The 16,487-nt window shown below is 36.9% G+C and overlaps 1 protein-coding gene across 6 annotated transcripts in view; it reads right to left on the bottom strand.

Annotated features, from left to right (window-relative positions):
• Nucleotides 1–16,487, bottom strand: part of LOC128511884 (mediator of RNA polymerase II transcription subunit 13-like) — a 100,644-nt gene that overhangs the window by 32,161 nt on the left and 51,996 nt on the right. For all 6 annotated transcript variants that reach the window (XM_053484901.1, XM_053484903.1, XM_053484904.1 and 3 more), the window contains exons 3-4: nucleotides 8,557–8,641; nucleotides 8,222–8,305 (exon numbers count right to left, since the gene is read on the bottom strand). In XM_053484901.1, coding sequence (XP_053340876.1) covers nucleotides 8,222–8,305; nucleotides 8,557–8,641 — 169 coding nt within the window. The remainder of the gene's footprint in view (nucleotides 1–8,221; nucleotides 8,306–8,556; nucleotides 8,642–16,487) is intronic.

Genomic DNA, 16,487 nt, shown 5'->3' with positions numbered 1-16,487 from the left:
TTCAAAGACATTCTATAAAGTGATGTGCATCAATTTTGTAGTAACAATTTGAGGAAGAACCTCTTGTTGGTGTGACGGCTATGGTCATGATACTTTTGGCTCAACTGTCTTGTCTTTGATGAGAAATATCACTACAAAGTATTAACTAAACTTTATTTAATTTTCACTTTAAAGATCTGCTACATTAAAATAGTAGGATATAGGATGTAATTAGAGCACATACAGGTACAGTGTTATGTACTGCTAATTATACGCTAATAGGATATAAACTCAGGTAGTTAAATCATGCATGGGACATTGCATGTAATAATTCACCTAACCAATTTACCAATTAAACTTTCTAACCAGAAATAATCAGGTTAAAATAAAATAAAAATGAGTCTCATTAAATTTATATTGATATTTTTTAACATGAATTTTAGTTTTCATATATTTCATTATTTTTTCATTAGATATTTTATTATTTTAAAATCACATTCAGGTCTGTTTCATTTTAGTCTATTTATCTCTATATTTAGAAATGATTCTCATTTTTCATGTTTATTATTATTATTATTAATATTATTATTTGATCTATTTCCTTAATTATTTCATAACCTATTGTGCAATTAATTGTTGTTTTTCATTGTCAATTAAATGTTTACTCGTATGTTGTACATCACTTAGGGCTAACAAAAGCATTCTATAAATTAAGTTGCACACATAACATGATCGAATTATTGCAGACGATTATGTTTAATTAATAAAGAAATCTATAAGTAATGAAGAAAGAATTCTAAGGGTTTTTCTAGTGAAAAATAAAAAAGGATCATAAACAGAGAAGAGAAAACAGACAGATAGTGAGTGTGGCGTGTGCATATTTTTGGCACATTTAGATTTCTCAGTGTTAAGGAATGGCATGTGTGTCTCTCTCTCTCTCTCTCTCAGGCTGCTCAATAATTCACTGCTTGGCTCTGTGTTGGACCCTGCAGGAGGCGCAGCAGCTGATAGTGTGGCACAGACAAAGCTGTCAAAGCAGAGAAGAATCAGGTGGGTTTAACATCCCCCTCCTCTACATACCCTAATGACAGAGCTCTCCCCATTCGAGCGGCTCAGCGGGGAAGCGCAGCAAATCTCAGCTTCCCGCCACTGCTGTTCTGATATTCACACAATCCCTCCCCAATCAGACAACGTGCACACAAAGAAAACTCCTGCATATATGCTCACACACACTCTCCACGCACATAAACATTCCGACAGTGCCATCACCCCCCTCGCCAAAACGCGTCTTCATTTCACTTGCCAGCATACGCACCTCTCGCGTAAGGGATAAACACCAGTCCTTACTGTTCAAAGCGAGTCAAATGCACAGAGACGAGAAAGAGTGAGAGAAACAATGAGAGAAAAAGAGACATGTTCTGATCTCCTGCTGTGTTGTTGAGACAAAACTAAGGATAGTCCTCTTATCCTCCATTCTTATCCTCGCACTTATATTTCATTCACGTTTCATTTCACGCTCCAGTCACTCCATCATTTATTTACTGTATACTATCACAGTGTAATGTGTTTTCTATTAGGGTTGCCAGATTGCTTCTCCCAGGCTCAGAAACAAATAATTATCCTGATATGTTAAATCCAGTCGGAGATCATTTGTGGTTCACTGGAAGGATTTAAACCTGATTAAACGGATGAAAAAAAAATCAACTGAGTCTGGCAACCTTGATTTCTAAATAATCGCCTCCTCAGACTGTGCATTTACACAAGCTCTTATTTTATTGGTTTGATATAAAAACATCAAATTAAACTGAATGTCGATGTGACTAATAGTATTTATCACGTAATTTTCGAAGAGGTATTTAGAATTTTAGCCCTTTTCTTTCAACAAGAAAGTAGTATTGCAATGCCTGTGTGTTTCCGACAGAAATGGCAGTTTGTCATAAGATACATCAACTTTTCGCAACTAAAGATCGGTTGCAGAATTTTTACGTGGTTATATTTCCAAAAGTAAAATCTGCCTGCCTGCTCGTGTATCCATACTCATGGACAAAACGAATGTAATATATATTATATGTGCCTTGTTAAATTATGAACACACGTCATGCTCAGTAGACAGTTTCTCCTATCGTTGATAACCTAAGTTACATATTCATGGGGCATCGTACACATGCACGAAATTGCCCATGTGATTATGTCCAGCTGGCATGCCTCGGTATCAAAAGTGAGGAAGCATTTCAATCGATCTGATTGGGCATTTTGTCTTCACTCTCTCATGTCCCGTTTAGACGACGCTACCAGAGAGAGGGCCATCGGAATGCTTCAACTTGGCGCAACTTGGAGTTGCCAGGAACACCATGTCTGGTTCCACTGCTGATCGCTCTAAATTTAGAAGACCGAGAGTGACAACACCAAGACAAGACCGCAGCTGGACCTTTAGGATGTGGAAGGCGGCCATATCGTGAGAGAATGCTGACTCTACTGTACGTCATTGCTAATGTCATTCCAGTTTTAAATTTCTGGTGCTAACAGACACAGATTTCTGTATCAAACCACACTGTCTTATTTAACTTGACAAGCCCTATGAACCTTCTATAATATGTATGTCTTTAGATTGTTGTTTTTGTTGCTGCTTTTGTTTCTTTCTTCCTTCGAGGTTGGACACTCGATTCCATTCTTGGTGCAAGCCTCCCAATTTTTTTAAAATCCTGGAACCAGCACTACCCTGCAATCCCAGTGGTTCAGTTTTGGCCAGGAATTGCACCATATGTGTTCATACAGTCCCTTTTCATATTCAGTTATATAAGCTGCTGTAAAGATTTACAGGATTTACAGCAATTGGCAGACACCCTTATCCAAAGTGATCTACATTTTTATTTATTTTTTTTATCTCATTATACATCTGAGCAGTTCTGGGTTAAGGGCCTTGTTTAAGGGCCCATTGGTAGTAACCTGGTGGTTGTGGGGTTTGAACCTTTGATCTTCTGGTCAGCAGTCCAACACCTTAACCACTGAGATAACCCTGCCTAGGGTTAGTGTTATGGTCTAACCGAAAAAACATGTGATTCTTGCATTCCAGTCAATGTTTGGTGTTCCCAACACATGGGCATGAAGGGAGCTCTAATTCAGTGCCAGCGCTTAGTGATGGTTTGAATCACTCACGGATTTCTTTTCACTACCTTTAATGTTATTAGTTGTGTGAATGGCTATCACTAAAATGCCTTTGTGTTCTCTGTTCTTTCTTTCTTTGGAAATGTTTTCGTCTTTCTAAAGACAGAATGAGTCCAGAAAAGAAAAAAAAAACTGCAATACCATTTCCTCTGTGCTCTACAACATCTGCTCAGCCGGTAACCATTACGCCAGTCCAGCTCGCTTCAAAAAAAATTGCTTTCATGTTCCTTAGCCCTTCCTCTCTCAGAAAATGTTTTGTTACTGTAAATTTCTGAGAAAAAAACAACAACATGATCTCAATGCAGTTTTAGATACGATATATTTAATTTGCTTAACTGATAACTGATATTTATTTTATACTGTTATCAAACGTAACAGTCATCAATAGGTTAGAGGTTAGAGGGCAACATCGGACAGAAGCAGTAGTGCTTATACAGTAAAAGCATGCGACAGATGTTTTTATTGCTGTGTGTGTGTGTAGAGAGAGAGAGAGAGAGAACGATACAATAAATGATTCAGTCTTATCAGTAAACAAGTGTGGGAAGATAACCGCAATCATGTGTTTGTGCTATTTATTACACGAGGACAAACAAAAACTCTCAGGATATCATTAGGATCTCCTGAGGAAAAGGCATACTTCTAATGCTCGTGTCATTTATAGCAATAGCATCATGAAAAACAAGTTTAGAAACTTGCATCAGGACGAAACTTAATATTTCTGTAAATAGCCCTTTAATCGAGCCCCTAATATGGTCTTGTATTATTATCTATAAATAATCAAATACTAATAGAAATAAAACACAGGCAATAAAGTGGGGAACAACCTGTATGGGTGCCAAATCTCCACACAAGCGTGCACACACACACACACACACACACGTACAGTATACTACACACATACTCTTGACAATCTGGATACGCCAGTCAACCTTTGGATTGTCAAAGGAAACGTCCACTGACACTGGAGACTCCTTACATCTGTAAAGGTTAAATAAACATCTCTACAACAAGCATGTATTTTCCGTTGTTATATATAACAACATATTGTTAAGGTTAAGTTATTCCAGTTGCTTGTGCATCGTTTCCTATCACACTTTTCCCTTCCAGTCAACTTTCCATGAATATGCTCTGATACAGCACTCTGAGAACAGCGAGCCCTTTGAGCAATGACCTTCTGTGGCTTACTCTCCACGTGTCGAAGATTGTCTTCTAGACATCTGTCAAGTCAGCAGTCTTCCTCATTTACTGCGTTTACTGAGCTGGACTGAGAAATACATGGTATTTATTCTGTACGAATAGAACCATAATTTACTCAAACTTAAATTGAAATATTCAGATATTTTTTAGATACTGAATTTTTTTTTTTACTGTCGTGAGCTGTAAGCCGTAATAACAATTAAAAAAAAGACTTGTATTATTTCACTTTGGTTTAAACATTATTGATCAGAAGGTCGGGGGTTTGAGCACTTTCAAATTCAAATTCAAATTCAAATTTTATTTGTCACATACACAAACATACACAGTACGAAATGTAGTGAAATGTATTATACGACTGCCATTGACCCTAGAAGAGAATTAAAGTTTACAAATAAGAAATAAATATGAATAAAAGAAATACGATAGAAATTAAATTACAAAATTTAATTAAACTAGGAAAAATAGAACTAAAAATAAAAATAAAAATGTGCTATGAAAAAATAGAACTAAAAATAAAAATAGAAATAGGATGTACAAAATAGAAATATACTGTGCAAATTGAAATATACTTTACGGTGTGTGCAAATATGCATGGAACAAAGTGTCTTAGTGCAGAGGTTATTAAAGTGACTTTGTGCACTGGTCCAGGATGTAAACGTAAAACTGTAAAATGTAGTGTAGTTGTGAAGGTAGGTGTGCAAAGTTATTAAAGTGTCTTTGTGCAATGGTCCAGGATGTAACGTACGACATGTAGTGTATATATGAAGGAAGGTGAGCGTGTAATTGTCCATAGTGTTCATGGATGTAAGAAGATTGATGGATTTGACCAATTATGAAAATATTGTGTAGTTCTGCATAGTGGTGTGGTTGTGGTTGAGAAACTGCCACTGTTGAGCCCTTGTACAAGGCCTTTAACCCTATCAGCTCTAAGGGCGCTGTATCCTGACCTCTCACCCCAGCGTCCTAACTAGGATATGCGGGAAAACAATTATAGTTTTACCGATAAGGATTATAAAATATAAGAAAGTTTCAGTTTTTGAATCCAGGTATGAAAAAAATTTTTTTCGATATTGTGAAATTAAAACTATTTCTCTGTGTGTATGTGTGTTATTTTTCCCCAGGTACAGTATTACGCTGGAAAAAATCCAGGCCAGTTCCAGAGAAGAAATCTAAGTCCACAAAAATGTTTGCAACACATTTCAGCATTACAAAACAAGAAATAAAAGGAAAAAAAAACAAGAACAAAAACCCAGTAATGAGGTTTAATAATAAGGGGTCAACTCAAACAAGTCACATTCACTCAAATGAGCTGCTCTGACAGGCTACTAATCTGACTCTATTATCTCTTTTGCAGCACACACACCTTCCACTCTCACACACTTGGACCGTCTGGCACCCCCGCACCCCCCACCCCTTCGCACACTGTCATTCTCGTCACACACTCTGCCACGAGTGGCACCCCACCTGCGAACTTGTTGCCACCAGTGCCTCTGGGGAACGACTAAACGTTCGCAAACTCCTCTGCCACATGGTGCGAACTGCTCTGACACTACGCTGCCGAGGACTGTCATTGAGGAGCGGCGAGAGGTGGGAACGCTCTCACTCCAAAGACGACACCTCGAGTGTTTCATCTCCAGGGATGAGCTCTCGTTGATCTCGACAATGTTCGAGCGAAAAAGGTGCGAAACATACCAGAGGAATGTAACCATAATTATATACCAAGTAACAAAAACTGCATTTTCTTTATAAACTGAATCAATTTCGAGTGAAATTTCTGTGCATTTGAGACAAAATGCTAAGAATAGCACTAGCACTGACTTTATTGTCACGTCATTTTATAATGTTTATCTTTACAAAATGCATCATATGGAATATGATAGGCTCGTATTTGTTTACTATTAGTTAAAAAATATACCTGGGGATATCAAGTCTGTGGTAGCGGTAATAAACTCTATAGGCTTAATATAAATATATTATAAAAATGATCAAAGTAAAATACTAGATAAATAGATAGATAGATAGATAGATAGATAGATAGATAGATAGATAGATAGATAGATAGATAGATTTCAACATTCCTCGTATACACAAATATTTAAATTCATTATTGTGTAACAGATCTATTCGTGACATAACTATCTTCAAATAAAATGAATGGGACAACATGTTTTTTGTCTCTATATGATTTAAAACACATTGTTATTATTATTATTATTATTATTATTAAACATTTTTGAGCAAAGTATAAGATAAAATATATGAACTGTTTGACAGCAAACTGAGATAAATAAATTTTTACAGTTTTGAGTTTTTCAAACGAAGCGCAATGTATTGTAAACTGATATCAAATATTCTGTGCACGTTGTACAAAATATAACATTAAAACTGCATTTTTTTTGGTTTTGATGGTTATATCAGTGGGAATTTTGTGATTGTTTTTTTAAAAAACTATAACTTCACCTACCACAGTTTTGTCACAATGGAAAAATCAGCTTGCAGTTGTGTTTGTGATTATTTAGGCGTTTTTTTTTTCAATAATAATTTTTCAATTAAAAAAAAAATAATAATTCAGTTTCAATAAAAATATAGCAAACTCATGCTTAGATTGTGATTTTTCTAGTGAGTCGAACAGAAAGTAGGAAATTAGCTACAAAAGGTTTTGAGTTTTGTTGCACACAACCTTGTTAGTTACAGTAGAGTGACATAAAGTAAGATAAAAAATGATAATATTTACAACAAAAAAAGATCTTTGTGTTTATAGTGTACAGCATCATCATCCTCATCTTCTATCGGTTTCAATTTCACTTCCATACACGATGACAGCTTGTTACCGTAGTAGAGGTATGCACCATTTATGCATTTCATGTTTCACCTGCACAAATTGCTCATGCATATTATGCAAGTTGTGTAAAAGTTGTTTCTCTGCTTCCCCACCCCTTTACTAGAGCATCACACAGATTCAAATCACATAATGTCTTATTTCACAGGATGTATCACAGTCGACACATATCTGTCATTTATTACGGCTGGAGTGACTTTAAAGACGAGTAAATGTCCTTTTCTGGGCTTCAACATTCCCCAAAAACCCTTTGAACACATTTAAGTCACTCAAGGAACCAGTGAAGTATCATCGCTTCACTGACCACACGACAAAAAGAAGTGCTGCAATTGGCTACGTGCAATGCTTTGCTCAATCCTTAGAAGGTTTAAGCTTCTAAAAGAAGGTTATATAGCATGTGTTACTTAATTGAAAGTGACGAAACACTGCCTAAGTGTAGTATAGAGCTGATCGCATGCGTCTGCCTGCATGATGTATTATCTGAAGCATCCAATCAGAATGAACTTCCTCCAGTTTCTGATTAGCTGGTTTTGTCACATGTTAGGTTGTGCGAGACATGCTAAGAGAGCTATATTAAGAGCGTGCCTGTATACAAGAGAAAGAGAGAGAGAGAGAGAGAGAGAGAAAGTCGTGTACTGTACATGCAAAAAAACAGACCTTTTGTGACTCATAACAGAGTGAAATATAACACCTTATATGTATATTAGCCTTATGTTTATGCTTTTCGCACCTGTGTGTTGTGCACATATTTCCGACAGCAGCTAAATTCTGTTATCTAAACTGCAAATAATTGAAAGCTTCTGGTGCAAGGAGACGAATCACTATACATATCAAGATTTTACGAAATTTCAAATTGCGATATCCTTAGTAAATAAATATGTGATTATAATGAGTGAACTCCCTCGCATGGATTGTTTCTGTACAACCACAAGGTCTGTCATGTGATACCTCTTTCTTATTGTAGTGTTTTTGACTGTTCTATTGTTTAGCTCATGTTCCAAGGTACTGGATGTCTTCTTGCCAATTTAGGCGAGGACTCACCTGGCACCCAGGTGCTTCTCTTCAAGCTCGTATGGCTTGACAAACCACTTGCCGATGCGCACGAAGTCCTTGTCCATGAGGCACCTGGAAATAACACAGAAGAGCGATAAATTACTTCAAAGGGTGTTGTTACTAGTGAGTCACAGGGTGTGGGAAGTTTAAAGCCACAAGGGCCAGAAATTCTGCTCTGCTGAATTACAGAGCAATTTACAAGAAACGTGTCATAAATATGAACTCCTCTGGGTTACAGAGGAATGATGGAAAGCGTATAGTTGTGCTTAGTTGTGCTTAGTTGTGTGTGTGTGTGTGTGTGTGTGTGTGCATTTCAACTTTACCGTTCCAGTAGGTTGTGAACAGCCTTGAAGAGGAGTGTCCTGCACTCGTAGGAAAGCCCACATTCCCACAGTCCTTCTTCCACCACTGCAAACACAGACACACACAATTAGTAACTTTCATTCCCACGGACCCATGGAGTGTGCTTTCTGTGATACTTTTCAGCTCACCACAGTTGAAGATTTGCATTAACCTTGATGTCAGCTCAATCTAGTCTTGCCATTCACCTTTGTCCTTTGACCTCAAGGTAATTCCATCACTAAGCTCAACCCTACTGGATATTTATTTATTTATTTATTTATTTATTTATTTATTTATTTTCTTGCACCATATGTGCATATGATCTAAAGATTGCAGCATGTGACAATCCCAAAAGATCACATCCCGCCTGGTACCAACGACTGAATGGGAACGATTTTATGTATTGCACTGCAATCGCAGTCTGATTATATACGCGCATGAATAAACAGGTGTTTCTAATAAAGTGACCAGTAAGTCACTCTGTGCTGCTTCAACAGATAATAATAATAATAATAATAATAATAATAACAACAATTAGGGCTGTTAATATTAACGCGTAAATGCATGTTAATAATCTAGAATGTTTAACACGTGACTATTTGTTGAACGCTAATTAATCACATGACCAATTTTGACCCTAATGGCTTCCCATAATCACAGTGCGGTCACCTGGCTTGGTGTGATAATGGCACGTTTAACACAGAATGTTATTAAGATTGAGGAAACATCACCAGATGTGCTGAACAGCAAGTTTCATTATAAAAGGCTTCTAGATGGATGGAATAGGTCAGGTTAATTTATTAGATCTGAGGATCTGTCATTCATTTCTTTACTTTTACGTTTATAATACAAGTAAATCTAAGTATTTTCAAATTGATTAATCATGATTAATCACAGACTATGACTGTGATTAACTAGATTAAAATTTTTATTTGATTGACAGCACTAATAACAGTCTGGTTTTGCATGTCGTAGTGTGATACGTGTTTAAGGAATTAACGGCTAGCACCGCCTCTAATGCTGGCTCCGCCCACTGTTCATTCTTTGAAATAAAAAATGTAAAGCTGAAATCTTTAGAACGGAACTGATGCTGATGGACAATTGCAACGTGTGTGTGTGTTGGTTAGACCTTTTTGTCCAGCCTATACCTGGAGGGCATTTGCTGAGTATGTGTGTATGTGTGTGTGTGTGTGTGTGTGTTTGCTTAAAGGGTGGTGGCAGGCACATAAAGCCTGACAAAGATACACACAAAACTATAAACACACGCAGCACCAAACGCAGAGGTCTGCATAAATATACAGAGATTAGCATACATTTGGACAAATACCTCATCTAGGTGAATATGCATAAAAGCATATGCATGAACACTCACACTCAGACACACACACACACACACAGCGGGTGGGCAGGAGGGGCCAGGAAAGGGTTGCTGCACGCGCATATCTCTGAAGGTTGCTCAAGGGTTGTCACGTTCTTTGCGCTTTGTTGATATTTCCCTCCATTTTTTTTTCCCTCTCCACGCCAGAGTGAATGAAATTTCCTTACTCGCCAGAATTCCCCTGTAACCATGGAAACACGGCCAGCCAGAACACACAGATCCTCAACGTTCGTTTTTTCGACGCTGCCCCTCCCTCCTTCCTCCGCTGCTTCCAGCACTCCTGCTGCCTCTGTCTTCATCCCTCCCTCACACACACACACACACACTTCTCTTTTTCCCTCCACAGTAGATTTTCATCATGATCTCTCTCTCTCTCTCTGTCTATTATTCCCTGTTTCTCCTTCCCTTAATGCCAAGTCGTCATCTCGCTCCATCCCGAACCGGCCCTGAATTAACATTCAACACAACGCATTAAGCTACAATCACAAACCTAGTAGCTTAATGGAGCTAAGCGAGCATATGGGATCAAACTTCGCTGGGCAAAACTGCTTAGCAACAGAACGCCTCACGCTCCTACTTATGATATAAATACACCACTAGCTCGCAGAAAAAGCAACCGCGCCGTAGTGGCAAATGTAAATATTTAGTCAGTTCTGAATTCCTAAGAAGCCATGTTTTTTTTTTTTTTTTCCCTCTTGAAGCTCTGTACTCAATAAATGGGTCAAAACAACATAATGGACATAATTCAGATTCTCCAGTCGAGAAAACAATAAAACCAGAAACTGATGCATGATGCTTAGCATGCCTCTAACTACAGTTTAATCGTTCTCGAATCATGTGCCAGGTGATAACGGAGCCAACCTGATGGATGCAAGGATGGCATGCTTTCTGTCTCTCCTGTCAATCACAGCTTCACTAGCCAATCATGTTCCTCTTTGAGCTCACGTATGAAGAAGCTATGAAGAGTCCCAGGCAGGAAAATGCAACCGGACCTTTTTTTTCTCTTTCTCTTTATTGCTCACCTGCCAAAATAGCGTCAAACTAACTAGCGTGATGTTACTTTTACGGCTTAACCTACATTTTCTTTTGTTTGTTTCTTTTAGTTGTTTCTTTTCTTTTTAATTACCTCCACCACTTATGAAAGCTCTTCTATTTCTCGTTTTCTGTTTCTTTTCTCCCCTCTAGACATGTATGTTCTTGTTAGTGAGACGAAAAACACAGCGCTCTTTAGACAGGGTTTCTGGTATGGCATTGTACTGTACGTCAGCCATGAGAGGATTTGGCAGAGTTGTGCACGTTAAGGTTTGACTTTTTACATGGACTCTTCAAAAACTTGGGGGCCCCAAGCGATTGGCTCCGCTCTAGCACTGTAGTGATGCCTCAGTGTTATTTATACAGAGTGGGGGCCAAAAGGATTCAGACATAAGTAAACTTCAATGCTTTAATGACATTTTCCTTCTTCTTTTTTTTATAATAACGATTAAGATAACAAGAATAAGGTGTGATTTTTTTTGCTAAGAAATTGTTATACAACAATCAATATTAATTAATTAATTAATCTAAATTAATTAATTAATCTAAAGTCCTTTATTCTGCTAAAAAGTCCTTTATTCTGCTAGATTCAGATGCACATACAGTCAGGTTCATGAATTTTGAAACACAGGTGTTTTTTTTTTTTTTTGGGGGGGAAGGGCATTTTAAATTTTAAATTAGACTATCAAGTCAAGATTTTTAGCTTGAATCCGAGGGCTTTGACAAAAGTCTGACCTTTACCATTAAGTAATTCCTTAATTCCTCAATTCCTGAATGGATATGATATCATCATTTTGTCAATCTCCTTGATTTAACATCTTGACTTCACTCACATCCTGAGTGTTTCATGCTTTATACTTCTATATGCTTTATGCCATATATTTAGCAAAACTATGTAGGATGCTGCAGTGTAAGCAGAATCCTACAAAGCTTAAAATATGCACAAGTGATTTGCGTATAAGAGACGTGAGATGCACACGCTGTGTGTGGGAAGCTGTTGGTCAGATGGTGCATACCATAATAGAGAGTTAGAATTATGGACCCTAACTTAAACTGGTGGTGGACGAGGAGGTTTTTGATGCTGTAAACATAAGTTTCTGTATTTTTTTTTAACCTTTAGAATCTTTCTTGTTATCTTTAACAATCTTTTGCATTTAAAAAGGTTTTTCCTAATTTTTCTTTAACCTAATTTGCCTTTTTTTGGCTCACTACAAACTTTTAATCAAAGCACGATTTTGCCATATTTGTATTCAAAATGAACAAACATATTATTATTGATAATAAACTGCATTCTTAAATGACCACAAACACAACTGCAGGCTAAATTATCCATCGTGCCAAAACTGTGGGAGGTGGAGTTAGATCTCTCCGAAAATCCTACAAAATTCACACTTACATAACCCAAACACAGTTTTGACAAAATATATTTTTAACAGCCTTATGACTGAATAAGGCATGCATGAAAAGTTTTCTATCAGTTAGCAATTTTTGCTTCATTAAAAAAAAAAAAAAAAAAACGTTTTTTGTTGTTTTTTTACATTTAGCAGACGCTTTTATCCAGAGCAACTTACATTTTTATCTCATTATACATCTGAGCAGTTGAGGGTTAAGGGCCTTGCTCAAGGGCCCCACAGTTTCCTCCAGGTACTCCAGTTTCCTTCCACAGGCCAAAGACATGCAGATTAGGCTAACTGGTGTTCCCAAATTGCCTGTAGTGTGAGAATGAGCATGTGAGTGTGTGTATGTGTGTGCCCTGAGATGGATTGGCACCCTCTCCAGGGTGTGCTCCGCCTCGTGCCCTAAATCTCCTGGGATAGGGTCCAGGCCCCCCCGCAACCCTGTATACAGGATGAAGCGGAACAGTCCATGCGTGGGTGAGCGACTATGCAGCTGAATCAGCTGAATTTACCAATAATTGTTTATTATTGTCTTCCTTCTTTTATAATAATAACATGATCCTAAATTATGAGGTCGCTTCAAAGTAAAACCTTAACAAAAGTATAGACTGAATGCAATTATTGATTAAATGAATAAATTAATCATTAATCAATAAAAAAAAATCAATATTATGTTTTTTATTATTTGTGTGTGTGTGTGTGTTTTCTTAAATCTAAATGGCACCCCAGTTATGGATTCACCCACACCGTCAAATCATCCACTGATTTTTAGTTCCCTCTTTGTGGAGGTCAGGCTGTTTATCACCCTGAGAGCATCTTGAGATAGCACCCTCATAGCGAGCTGGATGGATAATCCCACGCGACAGGCAGCATTGCCGAATGAGGTTGCAACACAGTTTCACTTCTGTGTTATTAAACTGTGGCGCTAGCACTGGCGAGTGTGCTGCGTACATATTATTTGCAAGTGCACACATGTCTGTGTGTGGGTTTGCGTATGAGCTGAAGTCACATAAAGCATACCTAACACAGACAAGATATTATAATGCGCAGAGGTGATTTGTGTGCAAATTACATCTCCACCGTCTCGGACGTGTAGAAGTGTCATAGGCAATATCTTGTTTCCTCGACTAATAGATACGGTTAAAAGAATGGCTCTGTTTCGCGGACTGGTTCCGCCTTTTCTTGTTTGAGGTTTGTGTATTTCTTGTGTGGGAGGGGAAAGAAAAAAAAAAGAGTGACAGATCACTATCTGTAAGAGTTCTGCGCTTGCAAAATTGGTAGACGCAGCTTGAGTTGGCGTTTGTGCAAAAGCACTATCTTTACCTTTCCGTTTTGACAAGCCTCTAACTGATTTTCACTTCCATGCTCTCTGTTTGAGTCCCGCGCTTCAAAGAAGAAGAAGAAGAAGAAAAAAAAGGAGGAATGCGTTTTGAAAGTGTGCAGGGGTGTTAAAAGCGAGAGTGTACTCTTGAGTTTAGAGATGGCTTGGATATCCAGTATCAGGATCAGGATCTGAGAATCAGCAGGAAGTTCTTGGATCAGATCTCTTTGTAAAAACAAGCTAGTTAACATGCTAATATATTGCACTATAATTCTATTTTAAAGAAAAACATATAGGAAAGATGTTCGGTTTATACAATATTTTGATTGAATTGTATTTGGCATAAATTTAGCTCTTTCATTAAAAAAGAAATTTACACATGACCTTATGGTTATGGCGACAGTAAATTGGTAACATTACAGACATTGGGACAAGGTTAGTTTTTCAAAGTTATTTAGATGGAATGGCGTCAGAACAACTTTGAACACATGACCCTGAGATAATCAATCCCATTAACACAATTTTTCAAAAACGACTGCAAAAACAATCTTAACACCAAAACGATGGCCTTAGCGAGACTCGAACTCACTGCAGAGGAGGACTGGGAAATGTACTGTTAAGGTGCATGCATAACAATGTATTACAGTACAAACCTCATATTACAGTAGAGTTAATTGGGACCTAAGATGTACAGTATCTCACAGTAATATTTTCAAAAGAAAATGAAAAAGAGAGGTAAGAGATGTATACGAAGCTGTTGTGTCGGTCCCACTCCCTGATCGGAATTCTAAACCCTATTAGGAACTCATGGGACCATGGATGTGTTAGGTTGGTGGTCAGGGCATAAATGCTCCAAGTACAGGTTAAAATTGCATTGTTTTGAGGTTGCAATTGGGCGTTGTGTTTGAGTTATTCATTCAACATTATCTCAATGTGAGTTTATCAGTCATTATGACTTTCAAAAAACAACGTTGTCCAGATGGTGAAGTTATCGAAACGTTGTTCCGACCAAATTACAATGGTTATCTGATATTATTATTATTATTATTAATAATTATAATCAATTATAATATTTTTTTAAATGATTATATCCATCCATCCATCCATCCATCCAAAATCGGGTCGAAGGTTAATATAATATAATATAATATAATATAATATAATATAATATAATATAATATAATATAATATAATATAATATAATATAATAATATTTATATTATGATATTAATTATAATAATATTATATGGCAGTTGATTTAATTATGCATATTTTCATAAGCTGTGGTAGAGGATTTTTTTTTCTTTTTTTTTTCTATTTATATAGTTAAGAGATGATCTTAAGAGATGTGCTTTATTTATAAATGTTCAAATTTAGTAGATTAAAAAAACGCAATCCTGACCTGTATACAGCGGCTTATAAATATTATATCAGAATAATTATCCATGTCATGACTGTTCTACCAGTTGCACACATTAATACTTCTCAAACAACTAACTGTTTTAGATGAGAATTGATTACTTTAAAAGAGTTAAAATATTGGAATTCATATCTATACATTAAGCAGTGGCTTAGTGGTTAGCACTGAATACAGAATAAAGCGGTATAGATGATGAGTGAGTGATTAAGTAAGTGTATATTAATGAACCCGTAATGTTACACTGCAACTGACCGAGCATTCTATTAACATTCTCAGTTAGCGGGGCATGTGAAAACAAATTTAAGATTGATGGATAAAAATTATATGAATTATAATATAATTTATATATTTTTATTTATATAGTTTTTTTAAAGTGCAATGTTATATTATCTAGTGCAATTTGATTTGATTGAAAGTGTAAATATTATTAAACAGTATTGTTTTTTTCCTTCTTTTGTAAATACACACTGTACTGTGTATAAATATTTGTTTGTGATAATGTCGATTTTTCTCTTTGTCATATTTATACATGGAACTGTCACTACTTTATGTTTGCACACTGTTTTTTGCTGCTGTAACGTAGAAGTTGTCCCACTGTAGTACAAAAAAAGGTATATTTTATCTTATCTTATCTTATCTTATCTTAAATTATATAATTCATGGTTTGCATTTATCCCTTTCATTCACCTCTATAAAATGTTATTATAATCTTTAAAAGAATATTTCAACAGACAATGATACTGCTTGCTATTTTTTTTGGTTATATGATAAAGTCTGCACTCAACCCTCAGCTGTAGGGTTTGGTTCTTTCCTGTCATTACAACACGGCAAGCCACTGCGCTTACTTCTCACCAGGTCAAACCATGCCACTGATTCCCATTTAAAGTAAAAACTAGTTATAGCTCAGTTCATATCAGTTCATACGCTGTGTTCTTTTTTATTCTGCCTTTCAAAATACATATCATGTGTCATCTGCCTCCTGACACAAACATGTGCCGATGGAAGTGGGTCGTAACGGGCTGTTCCTATCCTCTCCTTGAGCACTTCCTCGCCCCGGCCACTAGCTGGAGCTTCAAGGTGGGGGGTGTGTCGCCACACACAAAGCTGCTATTGACCGGAGAAGCCCTAGAGCTGACGCCAGCGCGCTTCCTGAAGCCTATTTAAGCGATGGAGGTGGGGGCATGCTTGGGCCAAAGCGCATGTGTTGCTGCTTTCTGAATTCTTTTTAACAGTCTGACACACTTCCCAGTTCGCCCAGAAAAACTTCTCTTTAAAACGAGTCTTTAAATACTAATGTTATCTTATGCTTTTATGGATATGTTATGAAGTAAAGCAGTCAAAAAAAAAAAGCCATTCAAAGTGTT

The sequence above is a fragment of the Clarias gariepinus genome, chromosome 24, assembly GCF_024256425.1.
Source record: "Clarias gariepinus isolate MV-2021 ecotype Netherlands chromosome 24, CGAR_prim_01v2, whole genome shotgun sequence".
NCBI lineage: Eukaryota > Metazoa > Chordata > Actinopteri > Siluriformes > Clariidae > Clarias > Clarias gariepinus.
The sequence above is the reverse complement of the archived record's forward strand: the minus strand, read 5'-3'. Positions and strand labels throughout refer to the sequence as shown.